General features: G+C 39.4%; 1 protein-coding gene across 4 annotated transcripts in view; it reads left to right on the top strand.

Moving 5' to 3' along the window:
- The window catches only part of ARHGAP26 (Rho GTPase activating protein 26), a 486,560-nt gene that overhangs the window by 263,432 nt on the left and 197,834 nt on the right, over positions 1 to 25,294 (top strand). For all 4 annotated transcript variants that reach the window (XM_055141710.1, XM_055141709.1, XM_055141708.1 and 1 more), the window contains exons 13-14: positions 8,104 to 8,169; positions 12,823 to 12,897. In XM_055141710.1, coding sequence (XP_054997685.1) covers positions 8,104 to 8,169; positions 12,823 to 12,897 — 141 coding nt within the window. The remainder of the gene's footprint in view (positions 1 to 8,103; positions 8,170 to 12,822; positions 12,898 to 25,294) is intronic.

The following is a 25,294-nucleotide window of genomic DNA, read 5'->3' as shown; positions in this document are numbered from 1 at the left end:
CCATTTTTATAATATCAGGAAGGACCTTGTGTCTAGATTGAAGGAGGACATTGGGAAATTGGTCAGGCATGCTGGGAGGATATGGTCTAGGCGAGGAGGGGGTAAGGTTAGATTCCGAACCTCAGGAAAAGGTTTGGGATAAGAGATTTGGGATAAGTCAATATCTGTGAACCACTTGGAATCATTTAACCAATGGCACAAATCAGCATTATAGGTTAAGATATGTAGCATAGATAAATCATTAGCATGAGATGGAAATGTTTTAGCAACTATTTAGTTAAGAATCATCTATTTGGTCTTTAATAATAGTGATTTTAATTGTTTGAGATCTAATGCAGTATTTGCTCATGCATGATTCTCAGAACCACTGATGCAAAACTTAGGATGGGAGGGCACCTGGGATCTGCATGGTAGCAAGCATCTCTCGTCTACAGAGTTGAGAACCATAAACAGAGTAGGAAGGGCAACATCCAAAAGAAGTGCTCCCTGGCTCTCAGACTAGTCGTGAGAGTCCAGCAGGAGAGTAGGAATCCTCCACTCCCAGACACTATAATCGTAAAGAAGTTCCTGAAGCTTGTCTGTGCCTAGGTCTTCTGCCTGAGAAGCAAGGTGATGATATCGTGCATTTATGTGCTTAGCCCAGAGCAACGCAGGCTGCTCAGTAAGTGTTTGCTATTGCTCTCATCATGATGGCCACTTAACATCCCGAGCCTGGCTTTTCTCATCCTAAAAATGTGACAGATACGTTGGAAAAATCAAATAAGCCGTGATTTATTAATTTATTCTTTAAAAGGGAATGTATAATGCTCATTACCGTGACAACAGAACCAGAAGTGATTAGTAACAGTGGGAACTCACCCCAAGGAGTACATGAATTTGGGTGGGAAAAAAATTAATCTCATCAGCTGGAAAGTTTGGTTCCAATATTCTAAAAACTAACAGCCTAATGTACATTTATGTATAATAGTCTAGTAATTCTGATGTCCTGAAACGTTCTAGTATTTAGTATGCTAGTAATGACCTTTTACTGAATGCCCAATAAGTCTCAGTTACTGCACGTTTTATTTGATCCAACACCTTGGTGAGTTATCCCCACTGCAGCCGAGGTAGGTGACTCTTAGAGGGGCAAAACCCTTCACCTAAGTTCAAACCCTGCCAGAAATACAGAGACAGGATTCTAATCCGCATCTTTCTGGCTTTAAAGTTTTTCCTTGTCTTCCACCACATACACCTTGTTTCTGCGTGGTTTCAGTCAGTGCTGAAGTTATTTCACATTGCCTGAAGACCAGCCCCACAGAAGAGTAGGCATTACAGGGGTCTGGGGCACAGGGTCTGTGGGAACTTATTTGGGATTAGAAATGCTGGAGTCCCAAAATAGAGAATTTTTACCTGCTGGGCTAAGAATCAGTTGGTCATTTTCCCCGCTTGCCTTCCTGGCTCTAGGGAAAGTGGCCACCGTGAAGACATTTTCTCAGGGGCCATAGCCAGGGAACCCTGGCAACAGTAGGACTTCACATGATTAGGAGAAAGAGTGTGAGCTGCTCTGAGTATGTGAGCCAATTGAGAATCTATTGTCCAGGTGGATTTTGTATTCAATTTACTGTGGATGGTTTTCTTCATGGCTTTTAATGGTGCTGAAATTGATTAAATTCAGAATGAGTGAGGCAGGCCAGACTCAAAAGAGCAAATCATGCTGGGAAATTGAGTAAGTTTCGGTGGTGAGAGCCTGTCCCTGGAGCTAGCTGCCCATGAAGTGGTTCATGGCAACTTCAGACAACCTCCTGCATTCCATCCGCATTAAAAACGGGACACCTCTCACTTCTCTTTTAATGCAAACATTCAGTGCTTCCAGTAAATTTGGTGTCCTCCATTGAAACAAAAGCAAAACCCTCTTTACTTGACAAGGTTCTGTTTTTGTTGTCAAGGAAGGAGAGCTGAAGAAGTTTCCTGTGGAGTGGGGCAGAGGGCATTTAAGATGGGGAGGATGGAACCTGCTGAGCGATGGTTTAGGAACATGTTTATTAACCATTCTGATGGGTGTTAAGATTAATTTAGTACATTAACTCTTAACCTTTGAAAAAGGGTTGTGTCCTGGAGGTCTGTACAATTTCGAGGATGCAGGCATGGAGTAACTTCGGATTATATTCTAGAGGAGTGGTTTTCATCTGCTAGTTCAGTGACCACTTCCAGTCACAGATGTGAAAGGACTGATATCACTGATAGAGTGTTGTTAATGCAGACTGTGCGTCTTTTGGTCAGCCCCATGGACAGACAGGTCCTTGCACTCATGAACACTGATAATTTGGCCATTTCTTGACTCATTTCTTGGTTTTCTGAGAACTGGAATGGAGAGCAGTCAGGTCACGATTTTCAGAAAGGCAGCTCCTGCCATCTCTGGGTTAGTCCAAAGCTCTGGGGGGAGAATGCTCTTGTTTTCTAGAGCTTTCATTGACTAGCAGGTCTGTCTATGTAGATGGTCTCGTTAGTGTAACTCGGGAGAACCGTCTCTTCCCCTGCAGCCTAAGAATCATGCTGCGTACAGCTCAGCGATGAAAGTACTTTGGAGGACGAGCAAGAAACATTTCAAAACGTCCAAGAAAATATAGGCTTGGTTTTGTCTCCTGTCTTTTATATCTTGGCTTGCACATTTTAACTCATTTTTGGGATGATACAGGTAGGTGGTAATACCTCTTTGTATTGATACAGGAAGGAAGTGGTTAGATCAGGCCATTCATTTCTTTATTTAACCTTTATGTACTCACAGAAAAGAAAAAAGAAAAAAACAGGATAAGAAGCTTAAGTATCTCATCTATTCTCATTGGGGTTATATTAGATGGAATTTGAAAGGTTATTTCAGCTACACCACACAGTAACTCTTTTCATCTTCTGGTTCATGAACCACTGCACCACATTCAGTCACTGGTTTCCCTATCTATGCATTGAAAGATTAGAGAAGTTTCATAAATTGAAAGTTACATATTACCACTTTATGTCCATTACTCTTACAGTCTGGGGAGACATACTGGGACTAGACTGTCTTGGGGATTAAGGATTTGGATCCACCTAACTACAGTGGAGCAGCACAAAAAGAGCTTGAGCAGGGAGGTGACACCTCAGTTTTGTCTTTATCACAGGATGACAATATAGGGAGAGATTTGGAAGAGCCAGAAGAGGTGTGAAGAGACCAATTAGGAGGAGGCAGTAGCACTTCTAGTAACAAACAAGAGAGGCCAGAACCTGGACAGTGGTGGCAGAGATGGGGCGGACTGGATGAAATTGAGACTAGGAGATAAAATTAAGGGACTTGATGCCCACCTAGATATGAGGGCTGAAAAAGAGAAGCATACCAAGATCAGTGGTTATGGGTCTGTTGTAGTTCGCAAAACTTTATCACCACCTACACCCACCTACCCCCATTTATTTACTTGTTTGTTTATTTTAAGTATCTTGGTTGAGAAAGTATGGGTTGGGGTTTCAGAAGCTGCAGAACATGACAACTCTGGTCATGCAGAAAAATCCATGTCTGTCTATATGGCCCATCAGCCATCATCTTTTAGACCAGAAAAATACTTGATTGAGATTTTCTGAGTGTTATTTTTCAAGCCCTTTGCAGTACGCCAGTTTCTAGATTTAATTACTTACCTCCTTGCAGAGTTCATGCCCTCGACCTGATAGCACAAACCTCAACAGTCTGTGAGACATCCTCCTCCCACTTCTGGTTTTGCCCTCAGTGTGGCTTGTCGATTCACCTCCCCAGTGTCCTCATGTTCTCCATAGAACTTTGAGAAAATAGGTTTGTGTGACCCTGACCCTCTCTTCTCTGTAAAGGGAAATCAAGAAACAAGGCCTCAACAGTTGAGAAATATAAATGAAGAGGATGACACATTTCTCACTTGGCAGGTCAACCTGGGTATTCAGCACAAGCTCTGTGGATATTCATTCTACAACCACTGTTTGCCCTGTCTGTATGTGAAGCCCTTGGCAGAGCCCAACTCAGGCTTCAAGGCAGGAAAACCAGCCAGTCCAGACCTTCCCTGCAGGATGGCGGATGTCAGGCCCTGAAGCCACTGATCCTGCGACAACTCATTTCAAGTCAAATTAAGGGAATAATGCAAGCCTAGTAGATATTTAATGAGAGATTATTTCTGGAGATTATACGGATACAGAAATTGCTTATAAATCCCTGACCTTTTCTGAGCCTTGGCTCAGTGAAAGAGCTGAATCACCTGCTCAAGGGGATTAAGGACAGCCACTGCCATCTGGCCGGCTACTTAGACTTTTGCTGTCATTAGGAAACTCTGCTCCTTGGTGATGGTGCTCTTGAACCTTTCAGTGGGAATGCACTTTTCACAGAATAGGTGATTTCAATTGACTTAGATTAAGTATCTGCTGGGCAGAGATCAGACATAATAACCTGTTTATGTATACACTATAGTCCCTTTCACATTACTGGTACCTGGTACATATTAAATAATAAAGCAGTTGATAATCATTAGTGACCTAATCATCACATCATCGGAAAACAAGTTGATGAAAGTAATGCTTAGAACACTGTGTGTGTGTGTGTGTGTGTGTGTGTGTGTGTGTGTGTGTGTGTGTGTGTGTGTTCCAAATTCCAAAGACAAAGACTAGACAGACAGGGTAGTGTGCCAGGGCAGAAGGCAATGCAAAAACTTATATACCAGTTCCAGTTTTGAGATTTATGACAACTATTAAGCTGTATTTTGTGAAAGTACTTTGTTGAGGAAAACTGTTTAGCGGGAATTTTATTTGCGGGGAGGGTTTGGGGCCACACCTAGAAGTGCTTGGGCTTTTACCTTGCTTTTTGCTTAGGAGTGACCACTGGCTGTGCTCAGTGGACTATATGTGGTGCCAGGGATCAAACCAGTGTCAGTTGCTTGCAAGGAAAGAGTATTCGCCCTGCAATATTTCTCTAGCACCTTCTCAACATAATTTCATCAGTTTGTAATAATTATCAGTAAGCAACTTGAATACTTTGTTTTTTTGTTGAGATTCTGTGGCTGACAGTACTGTTCATAATGATTTCCCGTGCTCATAATTCTCATACCACACCCTTCATCAATGTACCCTCATCCCCCTCTCAAGAACTTCAATACCCCTTCCACTCAAACTCCCCCTCACCACCTCAGTTCTGTCAATTAGTTCCCCATTATGCAACCTTTGACTCTTTTCTGTTTCCTTACTATGCATCTTAAAGTCCCACATAGGAGAGCAATTGGAACACTTTAGAGGCTAACAGTTACCTCATATTTGACACTGCAATCTGTAAATGTTACGTACATTTTTTTTTTTTTTTTGCTTTTTGGGTCACACCCAGCAATGCACAGGGGTCACTCCTGGCTCATGCACTCAGGAATCACCCCTGGCGGTGCTCAGGGGACCATATGGGATGCTGGGATTTGAACCCGGGTCGGCCGCGTGCAAGGCAAACGCCCTACCCGCTGTGCTATCACTCCAGCCCCTGTTACGTACATTTTAACTTAGCTAATGTATGGGTCACTCACAATGTATAAGGTGTTTATATGTAACATCTCTGTAAGATTTAAGAAAAGGATGTTTCTGGTCTAAAAGTAATTGGAGAACTTCTAATGGTAGGAAAACTAAAGAAGAAATATTTACTTAAATTTTGGGAATGGGGAGAAATGCTTTTGTCATTTATCAGAACACGTAATTGCAGTTAATGTAGGTTGATGGATTTTTTTTCTGTATATAATTTAGAGGGTCCATTTTATCATTTTCCATTAAATATCCATTATATAGAAAAGGAACTAGCTTTTGACAATTTCACAAGAAAAATTTCAAGGACTCATTTCCCCCTCCAGGATTATCTGTAACTATGTTTTTATTTCTTATGTTATTTGGGCTTTATGGACTTACATCTTCTGACTATTAGTGTTATCATTGTCATCTGCCTAGTAATTTCACATTTTCTGAAATTTTTATGAGCATTCATTAATGGGGAGGCAAAATGGGGAAGGGAAGCAAAATGAGTCTGTCTGGGATAAAAGTGCATTAATACTTCACAGAACAAGCTAAAAAAAAAAGCTACACTTAAAACATACAACTCTGGAATTAGTTTCTGCCATTCTCCAGAGATTACACAAAATGACAATTCTTTTTCTCCCACACTTCTTTGACTATCACCCCATGAAAGTGTACTCTTAAGCACACCTTAAAAGATGAACTAAAAGGCTTCAACTGTCTGTTGAATCACAGTTGTGTTTTGGAAATCTCTTTAAGTGCAAAAAATAATTCCTCCTGTGACAAATGCTTTCCAGTAAGCTCGAGTATGACTACTGTATAAAGGAATGAAAACCCTCCTCTGCACATGAAAAAGTGCCCAACATCATTAGTCATTAGGGAAATGCAAATAGAAAACACAATGAGGTACCATTTCACACCCACGAGAATGACTGTAATCAAAAGGACAGTAACAAATGTTGGAATGAGATGAAGAATTTGGTATCCTTTTGCATGGCTGGTGGGAATGTAAAATGGTGCTATGCTGTAGAAAGCAATTTGACAGGTGCTCCAGAAGTTAAACAGACTTACCATATCACCCAACAGTTTTATTCCTTGGAACATACAGAGAGTGGTTCTCAGTGGTTCTCCTGGCTCTGTGTTGGGAGTAGAGGTATTCATTCTGGGCGATGCTCTGGGGCTTGAGCCCGCACGTCCTGTGTACAATGTATATACTTAGTTTATTGATCTATCTCCCTGCCCTATAGACTCATTCTTTAAAAATCACCATATGTCTCATCTCGGGGTAACAAAGTGCAGGGTGAATTTTGGTGCTTTATTACCAGCTTGGGAATTGCTCTGTACTGCCCTGTGGGCAAAAAGTTGCTGTAGTAGGTCATTTATTTTGAGTGACAATGAGTTTTGGAGCAGAAGGAGAAACGTCCCATCCTTTGCTTCGCCACACAGATGATCTGTACTACCTGGGTAGCTTTTTGCTTTAATTTTCTAACCAGTTCACTGTATCACTGTCATCCCGTTGCTCATTGATTTGCTCAGGCAGGCACCAGTAACGTCTCTATTGTGAGACTTGTTACTGTTTTTGGCATATCGGATACGGCACGGGTAGCTTGCCAGGCTCTGCTGTCCTTTCTTTATATTTTTTTCTTTTTAATTTAATCACCTTTAAAAGATTCTACTCCTTTTTAATGCAGTGTCATATATAAGATAACTTGGTGATACAGACTGTGGAGTTAAGTCTCATATATTAATTCTGTAAGTTTGTTCAAAACATTTAGCTCTGCAAAATCTCAATGTTTTTATCTGTATTATGGGGCTAATAATATCAGCCTAGAGGACTTGCTAGGCTTGATGAGGTCTTTGTAAAGCATTCACCCAACTTTACTAAGCATTTTCTTTGTACTTTTTGAAGAAGTATGTGTTCATCCTACAACTGCCAGTAATAGCAAACACAAAGCTTAATTATTCCTTTGGTGAAGTGCTCAATTTATTTGTAGTTTCTTCAGCTATAAATGAGCTATTTAATGGAGCCATTATTTTGGGGCCACACATTACTTTGCATGTTAGCACTGTCTGTTAGCACTGTTGTCTCATTGTTTGGCAGTTTGCTCAAGTGGGCACCAGTAACGTCTCCATTGTGAGACTTGTTACTGTTTGGATTGGAGTGATAGCACATCGGATAAGGTATTTGCCTTGCATGCGGCCGACCTGGGTTTGATTCTTCTATCCCTCTCAGAGAGCCCGACAAGCTACCAAGAGTATCCCGCTCACACAGCAGAGCCTGGCAAGCTACCTGTGGTGTATTTGATATGCCAAAAACAGTAACAGTAACCTTGCATGTTATCCTTGAATAATAATTTTTACTATGAGTATTGATCAGGTTAATAATATACAAAGCAATTACAAATATACTTGGAATATTGTTAAGCTCTCAGTGAATGTCAGCTAATTTGTTGGATCATTATTATACCTCTAGTGGGAAAAATGAAAAGGATACATGGTCATACTGTACTCTGCCATTGACCCCGGTGAGGCTGGTCAGGCCTTGATCTGGGGGTTATTTGCACGGCCAGCGTCCTGACAGTACTTCTCTTTCTCTTGCAGCTGCACAGTTGGACAGCATTGGCTTCAGCATAATCAGGAAGTGCATCCACGCCGTGGAGACTCGAGGTAAGGTATTTCAACAGATGGCATTGTTCTCAGTGAAGGTCGCGCATCTGGTGAGACCTCAGACCTGTTAACAGCTGTTTTCCGATTATAAGTGACTCATTAGCTCCCCAAATGCCATTGTCAGCTTGTTTCCACAAGTCATGTTGCTCTAAGCAAGTGTGCTTATGTATGTTGTTATCAATCTCTCTGGCTGATCAGAAAAGTATTTCAGATATATATGTCTCTGTGTGTGTGTAAAACATATGTAATTTATGGGACTATATGTAATCTGGTCAATGAAATTTCAATTAAAACATTAAAAACAAGGTGTTGATATAATTACTTTTACATTTAGAATAACAGCTTTTAGTCGTGGATTAATATAATTTGAAAATAGGGACATTTTGTGACAGCTGTTATAATTATAAAAGATCATGAAAATACCTATGATTTGTTTGTTTGGGGACCACATCCAGCTGTTCTCAGGGGTTACTCCTGGCTCTGCATTCAGGAATTACTCTTGGCAGGATTGGGCGCCCATGTGGGTGCTGGGGATTGAACCTGGCTCGGTCGCATATAAGGCAAATGCCCTACCCACTGTACTATTGCTCTGGCTGAATATCTGTTGTTTGTGAGCAAATTACGTATACTGTAATACTATTGATTTGTTATTTGCAGACAGAAATGCTTAAGTTCAATGACAGGTTAATGGAAAAAAGAAGGAAATTATTTCCTGCATAAGATCACATACACTAATTCTCTAGTGGACTCTGAGGTCTTAAGTTAAGTCTGTTGGTCTTTCACCAGAAGGGCCATTTTGGCAGGGAAAAGGAGTCTGTGGCAGTGCTGAGGTCTGACCCTGCCTGTCACATTGGAAACGTTGGCTCTTTTCTGGGTCTGTAGGAACACAGGCTGGGTGAGTTGTTTCAATGGCAGGGCATCCATTCTCTCCTGGTTGGTTGCTAAAAAGGAGATTCCTTTATTCTGGGATCGGTAGCTTTGAATTACTGGTCTCCTATTTCCCAAAGAAAAATGTTGATAACTATTTTTCCTCTGGATTTTGTTTGAACCAAGATCAAAGACCTACATTTTGTTTATTCTACAGCCATTTTTCCCAGCATCCCCCCACCAAATTGGTTTGTTTTTTAAGTCAAAGAGTCTTATTCCCAGCTCTCTGCTCAGGGATCACTATTGGCAGAATCAGAGGACCATATGTGGTACCAGGATTAAACCCAGATCAGGCACATACAGGGCAGTCAGTCACTTTACATCTTATATTCTCTTGGCCCCTACCAGAAGTCCTTTTTATTTGTTAGAGAATTCTTTTAAAGTTCTGTCTTTTAAAGCTATTAGCAGATAAGAAATATAATTATCTTTGTAATGGCTATCAGACACTGCATAGAAGGGAAAAGGGAAAACAAAACTGTCATGTCTTCATGAGCCTCTACTACCATGTATCTGGAAAAAGAAGTATTCTTTCCAAGGCAATTATTTTAATTGATGGTAACATTTAAAAATATATACCTGCTTATTTCTACTACCTTCCTTGCAGTAAAAAGTTGAGGAGAACTGCAAAAATATGTAAAACATTGGCAGAGAATATAAAGTTGAAGTAGATAATCTAACTAGGTAAGTTATTAGGTGATCTAACTGAGAAGGTTAGGTGATCTAACTAGGTAAGTCAGTAGATGATCTAACTAGGCATAGATCTTAAAAAAATAATAAGGGTATGGGAGTCTAGTTGGGTCATAAGGATGTTTGCACAATGGTATTAAAATGAATAATGAGAATCTAGCCAATATTTCAAAAATTGGTTAAACCAGAGGGTCAGAGAGATAACTCAGAGGTCTGGCACTGGGTGTCTTCCATTTGTAGGAACCTGAGTTCCTTCCCTGTAGCCACATTCTCCTCTTGATATAACACATAACACACTGTTGTGATCCTGATAGCCTCTAGAACTGCTGGGCTCAGCACCAAAATGATTAGATCTACTTAGCTGGGCTGTGTATGTCAAGAAATATCACCCCACCCCCCAGCACTGCTGGAGACACCACCTCCTCAACCCAGCTGGTAAAACCATCAGTGGTATAAGCCATGCAGTTAAAAATTACAAGTCACTAGAAATTCAGTGAGAATTATTGATAACTAGGATTTTTATTAGAATTTCCAGTCAAAATGCAAATTGTACAACAGTCTGCCTGATGTTAGCCCATTCTAGATCCAGCGGAGAGAGGGGAAGTATGTGTCTGCATAGATACCACTGTGTTATCACTAACTCTGCTGGTTTGAACATCTCATCTTAAGTGCAGTTTTCTCAATTTTAGAAACATTTATTACTATGATTTTTTTCCCACGGGGATTTTTTAGGGGTTTTTATTAGCATAAAAGACAAGGTGAAAATAGGGCCAAAGTTAGGGTTAACAAAATAGAGGCATAAAAATAGAGCTAAAAGGAGTTCCAAACAGAAATAACCTTCCTTCCACAATGAAGTTCATATTCTTGGTTATATGTCTCTCAGATTTCATCAGGCAAAAGCAAGAGGAGAACCTAATCATCTAAATCCTGCCACTGAATTTGTGTAGTAAATATTGACTAGAAGCTAGGAGTGCAGTCTTTCCTGATCAAAAACCAAAGAAATGTGTGCAGTGGGGGTTTGAGCCATAGTACAATGGCTAGGGCATTTGCCTTGCACGCAGCTGATCCAAATTTGATCCCTAATATCCCATTCGGTCCCCTGAGCACTGCCAGGAGTAATTCCCAAGTAAAGAGCCAGGAGTAACCCCTGAGCATCACTGGGTGTGACCCCAAAAGTCCCCACTACCACCAAAAAAACCCCCAAAACAAATACATGCAGTTAGTCATGAATGCATAAGGAAGACCCTGGCTTGTCTGGTTTCTTGGCCACTGCATTCTTGCTCTCTTCCTCTGTAAAATGTGGATGATGTGGTGAGTTCCAAGTAAGAGAGATTTCATTTAACACAAAGAGGAAATGAAGACAGTTTACATGAAATGCCATTTCATCAGTAAGCACTCAGAGAAAATGAATATTTGGGACCTTTTAAAAAGTTTTTTTTTCAGAATTTTTTTCCAGATAATTTTGTTTCTGCCCCAAAGTGTTCACATTGGTAGTGTATAATTCAGTATTTTAGTCATTTTACCCTATATCATATGTCAATAGAAGTGCAGGAGTTAGACTGGTTGAATAGTCTCTTTGGGATTTGGGGGCTATAATAGTCTCAGGGGTTTTGTAATTGTAGGAAGAAGGGTATGATCAAACTAGCCCAAAACTATAAAGTTAACTGCTATGGAGTTGAAGAGGGTAAAGGACAGCAGAGTAATGTTGGTTATGGGATGCCTTAGAGCGAAGAGGCTGATGAGAACTGCATGATGAGCTTTCAGGACAGGTATCCTTCTTGTTGGAGGAAGCAAGTATGGCTGTGACTTGGGTTCCTGAGCCTGATCTGTCAGAGTGAAGAAAGCCAGTGTAGCTGGAGGGAATGAAGGTGGATGATGATTTGGTCTGAGAACTTGTGTAGTGCCTTTTTGTCTTAATCGGTTTTGATTGTGGTCCAAAAAGCAATGGACAGGGGCTGGAGCGATAGCACAGCGGGTAGGGTGTTTGCCTTGCACGCGGCCGACCCGGGTTCTAATCCCAGCATCCCATATGGTCCCCTGAGCACCACCAGGGGTAATTCCTGAGTGAAGAGCCAGGAGTAATCCCTGTGCATTGCCGGGTGTGACCCAAAAACCAAAAAAAATAAAAAATAAAAAATAATAATAACAAAAAGCAATGGACAACTATTTCCCTATGGGAAGGTTTTAAGTTAAAGGCTGGTTTGAACCAATTTATACTTGAACAAGTTTTGTTCGCTGTAGGGTGAAGAAAACACATTAGAGACTAGGAATTAAGAGACAGATTAATGGACGGGGGCCTAGGATTAAGCAGAGAAAAACCATTTCATATCGTTTGCTATGTATTGTCCCCTTTCATCAGTTTTATGGTGGTGATCTAAGCCTTCTATCTGAACAAACCAAGTACTGAAGTGGGCTCATTTTTAATTCTTTTGGGTGTAGAAGGTAAATCCCCTCTACTCTGTTCCTTGGTTTGACTGAAGATGACTCCATTCCTTGGTTTGAGCCTTTTTTTTTTTTACTTAGTAAAAATGTTTGCAGTATAAATGAATGGATTTTCTAATTTCTCAGTGGTGACTAAAAATTTCAAAGTTAAAAATGTTCTTATATTCCGTGTTTTCATTCTCAACGTGAAACTAGATCATAAACTAGTCTTTTCTGTAATATTGTTTATCATGACATTTTTGGCTCTCCAAAAAAAAATACCTGGTTAGCTGTGACATTTTAAAATGTGTATTTTGCATCCTTTACCGTTCCTCAGATGCTGCCTTTGGCAACAAAAGAGGAAGATTTTTTTTTCTCCCTCCCTCTGATGATGAGCTAACACAGAGGCTGAAGTGTGCCGCACATCCATGAAATCCTAGACAGCTGTAGCAAATCCCACTCCTATGCTAAGAGCAGGCTTGAGTGACAGGGGACTTTAATTAGAGCAGCTTTTAGGAAGACTGAGAAAATGAAGGGGGGAAAAGTACACTGGGCTGGCTTGGCTTGGCTTGTGTTCTGAGGTGCGTCTAATTAAATTATCACTGTTTCTCTCCTCAGGGATCAATGAGCAAGGACTTTACCGAATTGTGGGGGTCAATTCCCGAGTGCAGAAGCTGCTGAGTGTTCTGATGGGTGAGTGCACATGCTCTGACTCTCCCTCCCGGTGGATCCGAGGGGACAGACAGAAACCTGGGCAGCTCCTGGGTAATCAGGGTCTCTAAGAGGCAAGCAACACTGAGAAGTCATTAGCCCCCTATCATAACCAGGTGTTCTGACCGAGGTCGTTGCTGGAAAAGGTACTGAGAGGGGACAGACAGACAAAATTGGTAGGTCTCAAGCACCCAATCCTCTGTGGATTTGGTGGCCACCCCTCTGAATGGTGCTGGGTTGCTCAGGTGACCACCACACCGTCCTCTGCTTTAATAGCGCCTGAAGTTCAGTTCTCTTTGGAGACCGTCTAGTGGCACAAGCCTGCTGCCCACAGAAGGGCATCCTAGGCCGCCCGCCTCAGCAGGCTTCACGTTCTCTGTTTCGCAAAGGGGTCACATGGCAAGTCTGAGAAAATGTATACAAGCAAATGATTCTCCTGGATCCTCTTTGCCTCTTGATTTTGGAGACAGTCTCTGTCATTTGAGCAGCAAAACCGCCTCTGCAGCTGGCTCTTGTAAATAGAAAAACTCTACCTTCAAATGTGCAGTGGTATAGTAAAAAAACCAATGAGTCAAATTTGCTTAAGCTGCAGATTTCTTGTATTTTTAGGTATGAATGCGGCCAGCTTCAGTGAGTCACATGGGTTTAAATGGCAAACAGATCAGATTTCACCCAGCACTGACTCTTGTTTATGCCCAGAGAAGCCCAGCCTTGCGCTCAGGCAGATATAGATTGTCATTTGGGATCCTACTAAGTGTTCTGAGCACAGACACTTTGTTGGTATTTTTCTTTTTTTCTTTCTTTTTTTCTTTTTTTAATTATTTATTTATTTACTTATTTCATTTATTTATTTATTTTTTTTTTTACTGAATCACCATGTGGAAAGTTACAAAGCTTTCAGGCTTAAGTCTCAGTTACACAATGCTCGAACACCCATTCCTTCACCAGTGCACATATTCCACCACCAAGAACCACGGTAAACCTCCCCTCTACCCCTTGTTGGTATTTTTTATTTCTTTCCCCATCCCAGTTTCTGAAATAGTTTTACTGTGTAAAGAAATACACTGTCTGGTGTCTAACCAGAATTTTATTACTCTTTTTAAAAAGAAATCTATTTAGCTCATTTGGGCAAAACTCTATTGTATTGCTAGTTGTAGTGAGATTTTTTTAAAATTATGATTATTTGTGATGATCTTCTTTTTTGGGGGGATGGGGGCGATTTAGTACATGGTTGTTATTTTTTAAAAAAATAATTTGTGAATTTTAAGACATTTATAGATTCATATGCAGTTTTAAGAAATTATTCTGTGCATCCTTTTCCCACTTTCCTCCTTTGGCGTCATTCTGTAATCAATATTGCAGTGTCATAACCAAGATGCAGAGCAGTTCTGTTATCTTAAGGACCTCTGCACTTTTATGGATGTGCACATTCCCCCTCATCTCCCACCTACCCCTATCCTTAACCCATGGTAACACTAATTTGTTCTCAAATTCTGTACTTTGGTCATTTCAAGGTTCTTACATAAGTTTATAATTGTAAAATATATAACTAGGTTTTTTTTTTTTTTTGAGGGGGCAGGGGAGCACACCCAGTGGTGCTCAGGACTTAATTCTAGTTCTGAGTTGAGGGATCACCCATGCTGGGGAACCATATGCAGTATTGGGAATTTAACCTGGTCAGTGGCATGCAGAGCAAGTGCCCTCTCTGTATGATCGCTCTAGTCCCTTGGGCAATAGTATAGTGAGTAGTTTAATTCCCTCAGGATTTATTCACGTTATGGGGCCTGCAAGGTAGTACAACAGGTAGGGCATTTGACTTGCGTGTGACCAGTCTGGGTTTGATCCTCAGCATCCCATATAGTCCCCTGAGCACAACCAGGAGTAATTCCTGAGTGCAGAGCCAGTAGCAACTTCTGAGCATTGTGGAGTGTGCCCTCCCTCAAACAAAAATGATTTCTTCAGGTTGCTGTGTTTTAATAGTTTCTTTTAATTCCAAGTGAGATTTTATCATATAGATGTATAATTTTACAGATTGTTTAACCATTCATTTGTTGAAGAATCATTTCTTGTTTGGAGAAGTTTTGAATAAAACTGCATGAACATCACATATGTTATTTTTGTTGAACATTTGTTTTGTGAGATAAATGCCCATGGATGCAGTTTCAGGATGTATTCCTTTGGGATTGGAGGGGTTTGGGCCACATCTGGAGGTGCTCTGGGATTCCTCTTGGCCCTGTGCTCAGGGGTGACTTTTGGCCGTATTCAGGGGATTATCTTTAATGCCAGGGATTGAATTAGAGTTAGCTACAGACAAGACAAACAACTTAACTTCTGTACTACTTCTTAACATAAAAATCCTGTTGTAAGAACAGATTGATTCTAACATGTATCAGTCTCAGATAGTTATGATGTCAGATTCAAATAGTTTTGAAATGTTTCTTTTTGAAACATTATTCATTGCTGCAAATGAAACTTCATAAAAAGTATATTTTTTTATCTGCAAAGTGTCTTGCTTTGGATAGAATATGCATGCATACTAAAGGTTTAATATAAAAGACAGTATCAGCACCTAATAGGAGCTGGTTCTGGAATATTGAGTGTGACTAGGAAAATTAGAAGACAAATTCAGAATTAGGAAATATTTTAAACTGTGGCAGGAGGGACAGAAATAAAGGTCTGTGGTAATTACAGCAGAGAGGATTATTTTATTTAATAATGCTTATGTATATATTTTGGTTTTGGTTTTTGATTTTTGGGTCACATGCAGTACTTCTAGCTCTGTGCTCGGGAATTATACCTAGTAATAATGAGGTATCCTATGTGGTATCAGGGATTGAGCCTGAGACTGCTCTGTGCAAGGCGAGTGCTTTACCGACTACTATCGCTCCGGCTCCTAATAATAATAATGATTATGATGCCTTTAGGCTTTCAAGTACTTGATAGTGGTAGAGGAGAGTTAAAAACTGAAAATCTAAGATAGCCCATGTTGAGGAACTTGAGAAATTTTTGTTTTGTTTTGGTCACATTTCTTCTCAGGAAGTGAGATGCATTTAAGAGTTTCTAAGTAATGATTATATATGGTTAGGTCTCTTTTGCCCAGTGGCACATCCAGAAGATAGTTAGAATAGATTAAACGTAAAGTAGAAGACTTTTCTTCATTCGAATAACTCCCAAGATGGAAGACACACACACAGCTGGACCTGGTGACTCCAGGGACATCTTTATGTTTATTGGGCCTTTTCCACTCCCCATTTTTGGCTTCTCGTTCTCTGTGGCCTCTGGCTAGTTTGGTATTGGTGGGTTCTCCATGGGTGTGGTTCATATAGCCAGCCGAAGTATTATTTTCCTTGGTAGTTTTAGCAGAAGGCCCCAGGAAACTTTGATTCATGAGTGAGAGTTCTGTCACATGATCGATCCAATCCTCTCAGGCTAGTCACATGACCCATATCAGATGGATTCAGATAATCTGGCCCTTACATGTGTCCCTTGTGCTGTGGGGACACTGTGAGGAGAGGCTAATGGGTATTTGGTTCCTAGGCCCTGGGCTGAGCAGGATTTTTAATAGAATGATGGAGTGCTTCCCTAAAACAATAGCTGCTGGAAGCTTCTTTCTGAAAGTACCTTCAACACAGCTATAATTAGGTCAGTTTCTAGTCATAGTAGGATAACTTTGGCAGAAATGTGGAGCATTTATTTGATCATGGCAAGGCATGGAGGAAGAAGGCTGTTGAAATAGGTGAAGCGGAGCATAACCTATCAAGGCTTAGAGCAAACAGCTGCTCTGAGGTCAGGAGCAAAGGACAAGCTCAAAGTGATTGGAGATAGAGGATCAACCGGACTTTGTAGCCAACTGGATATGAGAGCAGAGAGATTTCAAAGATAATGGCCTGTTATGCAAGGTGACAGAAGAAAAGAAATGGCATTTTAGAATGGTTTGCTAATGTGAAAAGATTCCCTCTAGGTCAGTCATGCTAAGCAGAGTAGCCCGTCCAGACCCTGGCTTTCCTGAGTGAGTGGCCCTGGGTCAAATGGCTTGTGTTGTTCTCAGTTTCCCTGTAGATAGAGGAAATACTTAAGTCTGTGAAAGAAACACAAGCCATAAGGCCAGCGTTCTCTGCTGGAGGGACTCTATTGATAATCTGGGGTGAAACTGAGATTCAGATCATACTAAGAACTGATCACAGTGCCAACCTCAGTGGCCGGATCGATTCCAAACTTGAGAATGGCCTCCTGGATCTCTTCACTACTTAAAATGGTTTGGATTTTGGAATGGAATAATCATCCATTAGCAGCAAGACTCCAGAGTTGGAGGGGGAGTTCTGTCTCCTTTCTCTCTGACAAATGCGCTCTTATTTCCACCAGTTCTGGTACTAAACTGGATTAGCCTAGAGTTGGAAATTTGTATGACTCTAGTAGCCATAACCTCCCTGTCTCAGGGACATCCTGGTCACATGGGAACTACTTCACTCTTCCTTTATTCGCTGAATTCCCTACTACATGTCAAACCATGTGCAGGATTTGGTTTACTTTGTCAAAGGCTTTCTGAAGTGGAATAGTGCTTTATGAAGTCAGACTTTACCAATTGGAAATCCTTAAGAAGATGGTTATTTTTTCCCTAGCAAATATGGGATGGCCCTGTGCTTTGGTCATACCAGGAGATTGATTCCTTCTTGCTAGCTACAAGGATCATATCTTTGAAGAGTGCAAAAGATTTTCAGGTTCTCAGAAATAGAGTATCTTGTGTGTACTTTTTTCTCTCCCTGAGAAGGTAAAGTATTACCATATTTTTACCTCAGCATATTTTCTTTAAAATAAATCAGCTAGCTGTATTTTTAAGTTTGTGTTGGTCTCTTTTCCTATAAATATCAATTCTAAATAACTGTTTTTTTCTTATTAAAACCTGAGTGGTCATTGTAGCAAATTTGGGGAAATATAAAAAGAAAAAAATGTCTTGGAAGACCAGAAGTAACCTTTATTGAGAATTTAATATTTCTTTTTCAATATACTTTTTCAATACACTGCTATGTCATGTAACAACATAAATGTTTTCAGACTTGGAATTATACTGCATAAATTGTGTTTTTCTATAGAGTTTTTCAGGTAACTGGATAGCAATTTTATTTTTTTATGTCATTCAAATTCCAGAGTGTGATTATTTGAGCAATGTGTTGCATAAATGATCTCTAATTTTTAGTTAGTGTGTTTCAATACTTGCAGACTAGCTTTGTCTTTCTAGAAACCCTCAGGTGAAGATTCTCATAGCAGAGATTAAGAGTAGGCATTTTGGAGTTAGATGAGATCCAGTTTCATGGCTTATCTGTTTGACCATACACAAATTATTTAAGCCTAGCTAGTCTTCCATCTCACCACCTGTAGTGCTAGCTCTGCCTCCTGAATAATGTAAGGATTAAGTGAAAAAATACAGTGGGAGTTTCCAAGAGTCTAGATCCTAGAAGCTAGTAAATGTTTGCTGTTGTTGTTCTTAATTTTATAGGATTTTTGTTTGTTTATTTTGCTCAGGGCTTTCTCCTGGCTTTACACTAAGCAATTATTCCTGGTGGTGCTTAGGGAGTCATATGGGATGTTGGGAATTGAACCCTGGTTGACTTTGTGCAAGGCAAAACGCCCTACCCTATGTGCTATTGCTCTGGCCCCTTAATTTCATATGTGATAATTTAGTTATTTCCATAAGGTTTATTAGTTATTTCCATAGGGTTTATTTTAAAATGGCAAATTGCAGAGTTAAGGTACATCCATGTGTTCAAGATCCTTCTGATGGGAGTACCCAGCGCTTCACATCTTTGCCAAATTGTGTTACCTTCTTTTTTTTTTTTGCACATTAATAATAAACATTCAAAGTTACTCTCCATTTATTGACATTGCATTTGTTTAATTTGGATTCTGTCAGGCATTTTCCTTGCATTTATTGAAATTTAACTTTTCTGTTTTGAATTGCCTACTTGTGCTATAAGCTTTTTTTGTTGTTGGTGGTGGTGGTATGCCCATCTTTTGATTAGAAAAACTTTTTTTTATTTTATTTTATTTGTTCTTTTTTGTTTTATTTTATTTTGTTTTATTTTATTTGTTTTGTTTTGTTTACACTGAGTAGGCTTCAGGGACTATTTTTGGCTCTGTTCTCAGGAATGACCCCTGGCAGGACCATATGAGGTGCCAAGGATTTGAACCAGGGTCAGCTGCAGCAAGGCAAAGCATTTTATCTCCTATACTATCTCTCCAGCCTTTATTGTGAGAACTTTTTTATATAGATGTGATGTTACCAATATTTTTTCCTGATTATTGTTTATCTTAAACTTCTGGGTAGTTTTTTTGTCTTATAAATAGTTCAAGTTTACATGAAGCCCAAATTTATGAAGCAGCTCTTTTACATGGTGCATTAAAAGACACCTTTAGTTTTGCAGGATTAAAATTGCCTTTCATTTTTTTAAAAAAATTGATGTGGAGTGTGTTAATGCAAAATAGAAGCTTAAATCCCCTTTTCCTCAAGTATTAATCCACTTGACAAATAACCATATAATGAGAAATTTTTTCTCTTTCCACTACTTTTAAATATCACCATGCAGTTATCCCTTAAATAAACATTAGGGCCACTGAAGGAATTTTTATACATTTTTCTAATAGAAAGCATTATTTTGTTTGTTGTTTTGTAGTTTTCACTCTTAAAATGCATTACTGATAAACACTTTTGTAACCCTACTACCTAAACTGTGATTTAAATTATTGTTAGGTAATGGAGTGATAGTACAGCAGGTAGGGTGCTTGCCTTGCATGAAGCCTATGTAGGGTCAATTCCTGGCACCCCATAAGGTCCCTAAGTCCCACCAGAAGTGAGACTTGAGCTCAAAGACATGAGTAAGCCCTGTGCACTGCTGGGTGTGACCCTCCAAAATAAAAATAAAATAAAAAATATTTTTAATACATTATTTTAATTTTTCACTCCCTTCCCCCAGCTTACCTATTATACTATCACTCTGGCCCCATATTTCACCTTTATAGTTCAATTTTCTTCTAATTATTGACATATTACCAAAACTATTCTAAATGTATATTTGTCTCTTTTATTTAAATTTAATTTATGCTGCATTTTTCTTTTTGTTATTTAATTTTATAATAGATTTTCAGTGCCTTTACTAGTCTGTCTAGCTGTTTTCATTTGTACTTTTTAGTTGTCATTTTTATTGTTTTGCTGTGTTTCTCTTTATTTTCCATTTTCTTATTTCACAGATTCATTTCCAAAAAAAAGAATTTATTTTTAGTACCAAGAGCTTTCAACAGTATATTTTACAATTTACAGTCCTTTGATCTTTCTGTTTGGGATATTTTGTTTTACTGTGATGCCAAGGATTGAACCAAGGGTCTCAGAAATGTGAGGCAAGTACTCTGCCAGATCTCTTCTCTTTATTTTGCCAAGAAGTATTTTATGTGATATTGAATCTTTTGTTCAGCCAACCTTATTTTATTTTAATTTTTTTTATATTTTGGGTTTGGGGGGGTTCATACCTGGCGTTTGTTGTTCAGGTCTCATTCCTTGTGGTGCTCGGGGTTCCATGTTCGAGGGATCAAACCCAGATCAGCCAAAATGCAAGGCTGTGCCCACCCCCTGTACTATCTCTCTGGTCCCAAACCAGCTTGATTTTTATATTGCCTTTTTCTGATATTATTTACAGAAATCCTATTAAAATCACCTTCTCTGGTGAGGTTTTTTGTTTGTTTGTTTGTTTGTTTGTTTGTTTGTTTTGGGATCTTTTGCAGTGTCAGAGACTGAAGCCAGTGCCTCAGACACGCATGGCATCTGCTACTCCAGGGCCACATCCCTACCCTCTCTTGTGAAACTCAAGGACTTTTGTACATGATTCCACCCAACTCTCTTGCGTCTTGAATTTTTCATTTTTGTGTTCCAAGAAGCCCTAAGAACATTCTCCTGGTTCTGTGAGAAGTGATATTTTTTGTTTTCTGGTTAATGTTATAGCTATTTCTTGGTCACTCCTAGTTTTTTCTAGGACTTTTCCTCCTTCTTAATTCACTTCTCCTGATATATCCTCCATGTATCTGCTATGTCTGCATGGGGGTTGGGGTGGGGGGCTTATGTCAGGTGGCTGGAAGAACCTACCACAGCGTTCCTCCAACCAGGTTTACTTCAGGGCTTCACCTGATATTCCTTTCCAGTGCTGTTGAAACTATGTGTCCCTGTGCTTGTGTGCTTTTGTATTTCTCTGTGGTAGTGAAGGAATGCACATACAGTATTTTTGTGTTTTACTTGTCCTGTAATTAAAAAAAATCATATTTAAAGGAATGTCAGTGCCCTAGAGAGGTAGAGATAATGCTTGTGTATGGAAGCACAATGCAGTGCTTGCGGAAGTATCAAACTGAGGAGCATGTCTCAACCACACATTTCAGATTCACCTGTAAACTTTTCTGTTTTTACTCCTCCAAGGCCTTCATTTTTCATACTCTTAAATAGAATAGAATAAATAAAACCAAAGATTTCTTTCCAAATCAATCTAAACTTATAGGCATTTTTCTTGACAACTTCTGGTGTTTTTTGTTTGTTTGTTTGTTTGGGGCCACACACAAGGGCTTACTCCTGGCTCAGCACTCAGGGATCATTCCTGGTGTTCTGGGGATTGAACCCATGATGGTCACAAGCAAGGCAAACGCTCTACCCACTTTACTGTCCCTGTGGCCCTATCTTTTTGACAGCTTCTTATACCTGGATACAAGTCCCTGGGCACTGTACAATCTCTCTGACCCCTTACTCTAGTATTTCTTACAGAATCACATATAGATCAGTGTAAGAGATGTGAGTACAGAACTAGAGCCCATATAGGTTTGGCCAGTTGATCTTTGATCACTTGTATCACTTATCATGTTCATCGATTTGTTCGAGCAGACGCCAGTAATGTCTCCATTTGTCCCTGTCACGTGCTAGTGTAGCCCAATGGCATCTGCCCACTCCAGGAACATGAAGAGCATCATACTGTTTGTTCAAGGTCTTGAAGAAAAAGTCTGACCATCTTGTAAGTGGGCAGCCAGGCGTTCTTTTGACATCCTGTGGAATCCGGTCTGTAACAGCTCTAGTCCAGCGGTCATCTCCTTTATTTTTGATAAAGGTGTCAAATAATTCAGTGGGGAAAAGGACAGTCTCTTCTCAGCAGTGGTAAATACAGTTGGCTATCCATTTGGGAAAAAATTAAATTCAACCTTTATCTTACAAAATATATTTATAAATTCAGAATGCATCATGAAATGAAAACTTAGGAGAAAATATTTTTTTCACTTTGGTTTATAAAAGATTTCTAACAAAACAAAAATAAGGAACCATAAAAGATCTGTCATAAATTAAACTACATCCAAATATAAAATCTTTGAAAGATCGTGGGATAGAAAGGACAAATTACATGTCAAGAGAAAAATGTGAAAAACCTGTATTTGCAAAGTGATTTGTATCCAGAGCATATTAAAAATAATTCCCACAACTCATAGTAACAACACAGCTTAATATTTTACTTTTTTTTTTCCTTTTTGGGTCACCCAGCGATACACAGGGTTACTTGGCTCGTGCACTCAGGAATTACTCCTGGCAGTGCTTGGGGACCATATGGGATGCTGGGAATCGAACCCGGGTCGATTCCCATGTGCAAGGCAAATGCCCTACCCGCTGTGCTATTGCTCCAGCCCCACAGCTTAATATTTTGAATGAGCAAAATATTTAAGCAAATATTTTACTAAAGAAAATATATAAATGTTTTTAAAAATATGTAGAAAAGAGAAAATAAATAACCATAGAGCACATGCAGAGTGACCAACATAATTGATTAAGGGAAAGCAAATTTAAGAAATGAGTTACTTCTATATATCTATTAGAATAGGTAAAGTTTCTGAACTAAACACTTGACCAATCATGTGTTGATGAAGTCGAGATGCAGAGCTTTGACATTGCTGATGGGAATGTAAAATGGCCTGTTTGGGAAAACAATTTGGCAGAGTCCATTAAAGTTAGACATACTTACCATATGACACACTCCTACATATTTTTACTCAGCTCCACTTTAAGTATTTATCTAAGAGATGAAAATGTAGTCCATATAAAGACCTGTATGCAAATATTTATAGCAGCTTTATTTTTGACAGTCTTAAATTGGAAGTAGCCCAAATACCTATCGTCTTGTTAATAGACAAATTGTGCCGTATCATAAAGTTGAGCACTAGTTGGTATTAAAGGATTTCCTTACTAGCACATGCAGCAATGCAGATGGATCTCAGAAGAATTATATATATATCAAAGTGACTGCAAAGGGTTAGGTTCATAGGGAGGGAATTAACTGTAAAATGACAAGAGGAATTTGGGACAATGAGGGAAATGATATAATCTTGATTGTTAGGGTTGTTAATGTGACCATAAGAAGTTTTTTTTTTAATCACTAATCTGTATATTAAAAAATGTTTAAAAATGTGTAATAAACTTGAGTTTAAGGAAACATCGAAAGAAGTTACTCGTTTCTTCATTAAAAAATGCAAATTAAAACAATTGGATACCCTTTCCCCCCCAAACCTATCACACTGGCTAAGATAAAACTATTTTAATTTGTCATTGACTTAGGGAAGTCATCACTCTGGCAGCATATTTCAAAACTTAAAATACCTGTAATTTCCGACCTAGAAATTACACAGTTGGAAATTCTTCCCACAAGGTCGATAGTACATAGAAGCAGATGTTCTTATTTCTAGCAAAACATGGCAGCAGCCATACTTTGCATGAATGGGAAAATTAAATTAACTATGGTATAGAGAAGTAGTGTAAGATAGATATATTTGCTATTAATATTGCTTCTTAAGATATTGTTGAATGAAAATAATATGCAGAATAATATAATATGCTTCCATCTCTCTCTCTGTCTCTCTGTCTCTCTCTCTCTCTGTCTCTCTGTCTCTCTCTCTCTCCTCCACATCCCTCCCTCCCTCCTGAGTTTAGGTCCTAGTCCCCTCTGTGCACCAAGGCAGATCCTCCCCAGAACTGCCAGGTGTGGCCCCATAACCAAAAATTTTAAAGGTCTCCATATTCATATATGTCCTTTATAAAAATAAATTTTTGGGCCTACACTGTTAAAACCAGCTTATACAGTATTAGTAGTTTTCTTTGGTGATGTAAAATCTTTCCATGTACATCTCTGCTTTGCTTGTTTATTTTCCATGTACCTATAATAGCTTCTTAGTTAAAGAGGAAACATTTTAATTTGCATGCATTATGGTGTGTTGCTAAGAAATTTAGGAGTATTTACATGACGTTCCTAATCATTTCCTCTAGCAAGTCCTTAGGGTTTTTGTCAACAACACTGAAGTGAACTAAAAGAATTTGGGACTGATCCAGTCTGACATTTCTAAGACCTCTTCCCCTTGTAACCTCTGCTTTGAGTCTGTCTTCTCCTTTACAGAATTAATGTGGAAGTGGTCTCGTTTCATTTTGCCCCTTTGATGATTTTTCATACATTGTTCTGCTCCTATAATTTAGGTCACTTTTACTAAATGTAGTAGTCAAGTGACAGGGTAAGGGAAAATGTGCTAAATTTAAAAAAAAAAAAAAAGGATGTCTTTGCATCCAATTCAGATGGTTCCAGGAAGCTTGTATGAGAGAGGAGCCCCAGTAGGGGGGAGACGTGGAAATTGGCAGCTCCTTCTGCAAGTGGGGTACCTTGTGGGACCAGACTCAGGTTAGTTTAAATATTCAATGAATTAAAATGGACAAGTTCAAGTTATGAGCCTTGCCTCATGAGTGCTATAAAAAGCCCCTTAGCCAGGCTGTAATTTGACTCTTCTCTGTAATGTTACACAATATTCCTATGGTTACAGAGCCGGAGTAAGTGGAAGCTAATCATTAGTTTGCTAAATGCGGTTCATGGAACAGTTCACAGCTCCCAGACCTGCCAACTGCTGCTTGTTTAGTGTCATGTTCACTCTCTTTTGGGTGGAGGCTGGTTTACTCCTCAGAAAAAAAAAATGTACAGTAACATTTGTCTTGCTTCCAAGAACCGTGAAATATGGTAGCTCTCCATGCGTCTTGGGAATGGGCATGGAGAAGGGAGAAGGTTATGCTAAGCACAAATTTTTGGTGCATGTACTTCTGCAGGGAGAAACCATTAGGGAGCATAGATGGCAATGCTAGAAACATATTAAAGCTGCAGAGGTTTGGGATATTTTGAAAGGCACAGTTGTGTTCACCTCTCTTAAATTTGTTGTAATTCAACTCTGTGGATTTTATCAGGGCCCTAGAAATAAATTCATGCTCTTTAGGTTTCTGTCCTATTTTTGTGACAAGACATTTATTCCATTATTACTTAGGGTCATGTGTAAACATCACAAATGT

The sequence above is a fragment of the Sorex araneus genome, chromosome 6 (genome assembly GCF_027595985.1).
Source record: "Sorex araneus isolate mSorAra2 chromosome 6, mSorAra2.pri, whole genome shotgun sequence".
In the NCBI taxonomy this organism is placed as follows: domain Eukaryota; kingdom Metazoa; phylum Chordata; class Mammalia; order Eulipotyphla; family Soricidae; genus Sorex; species Sorex araneus.
The sequence above is the reverse complement of the archived record's forward strand: the minus strand, read 5'-3'. Positions and strand labels throughout refer to the sequence as shown.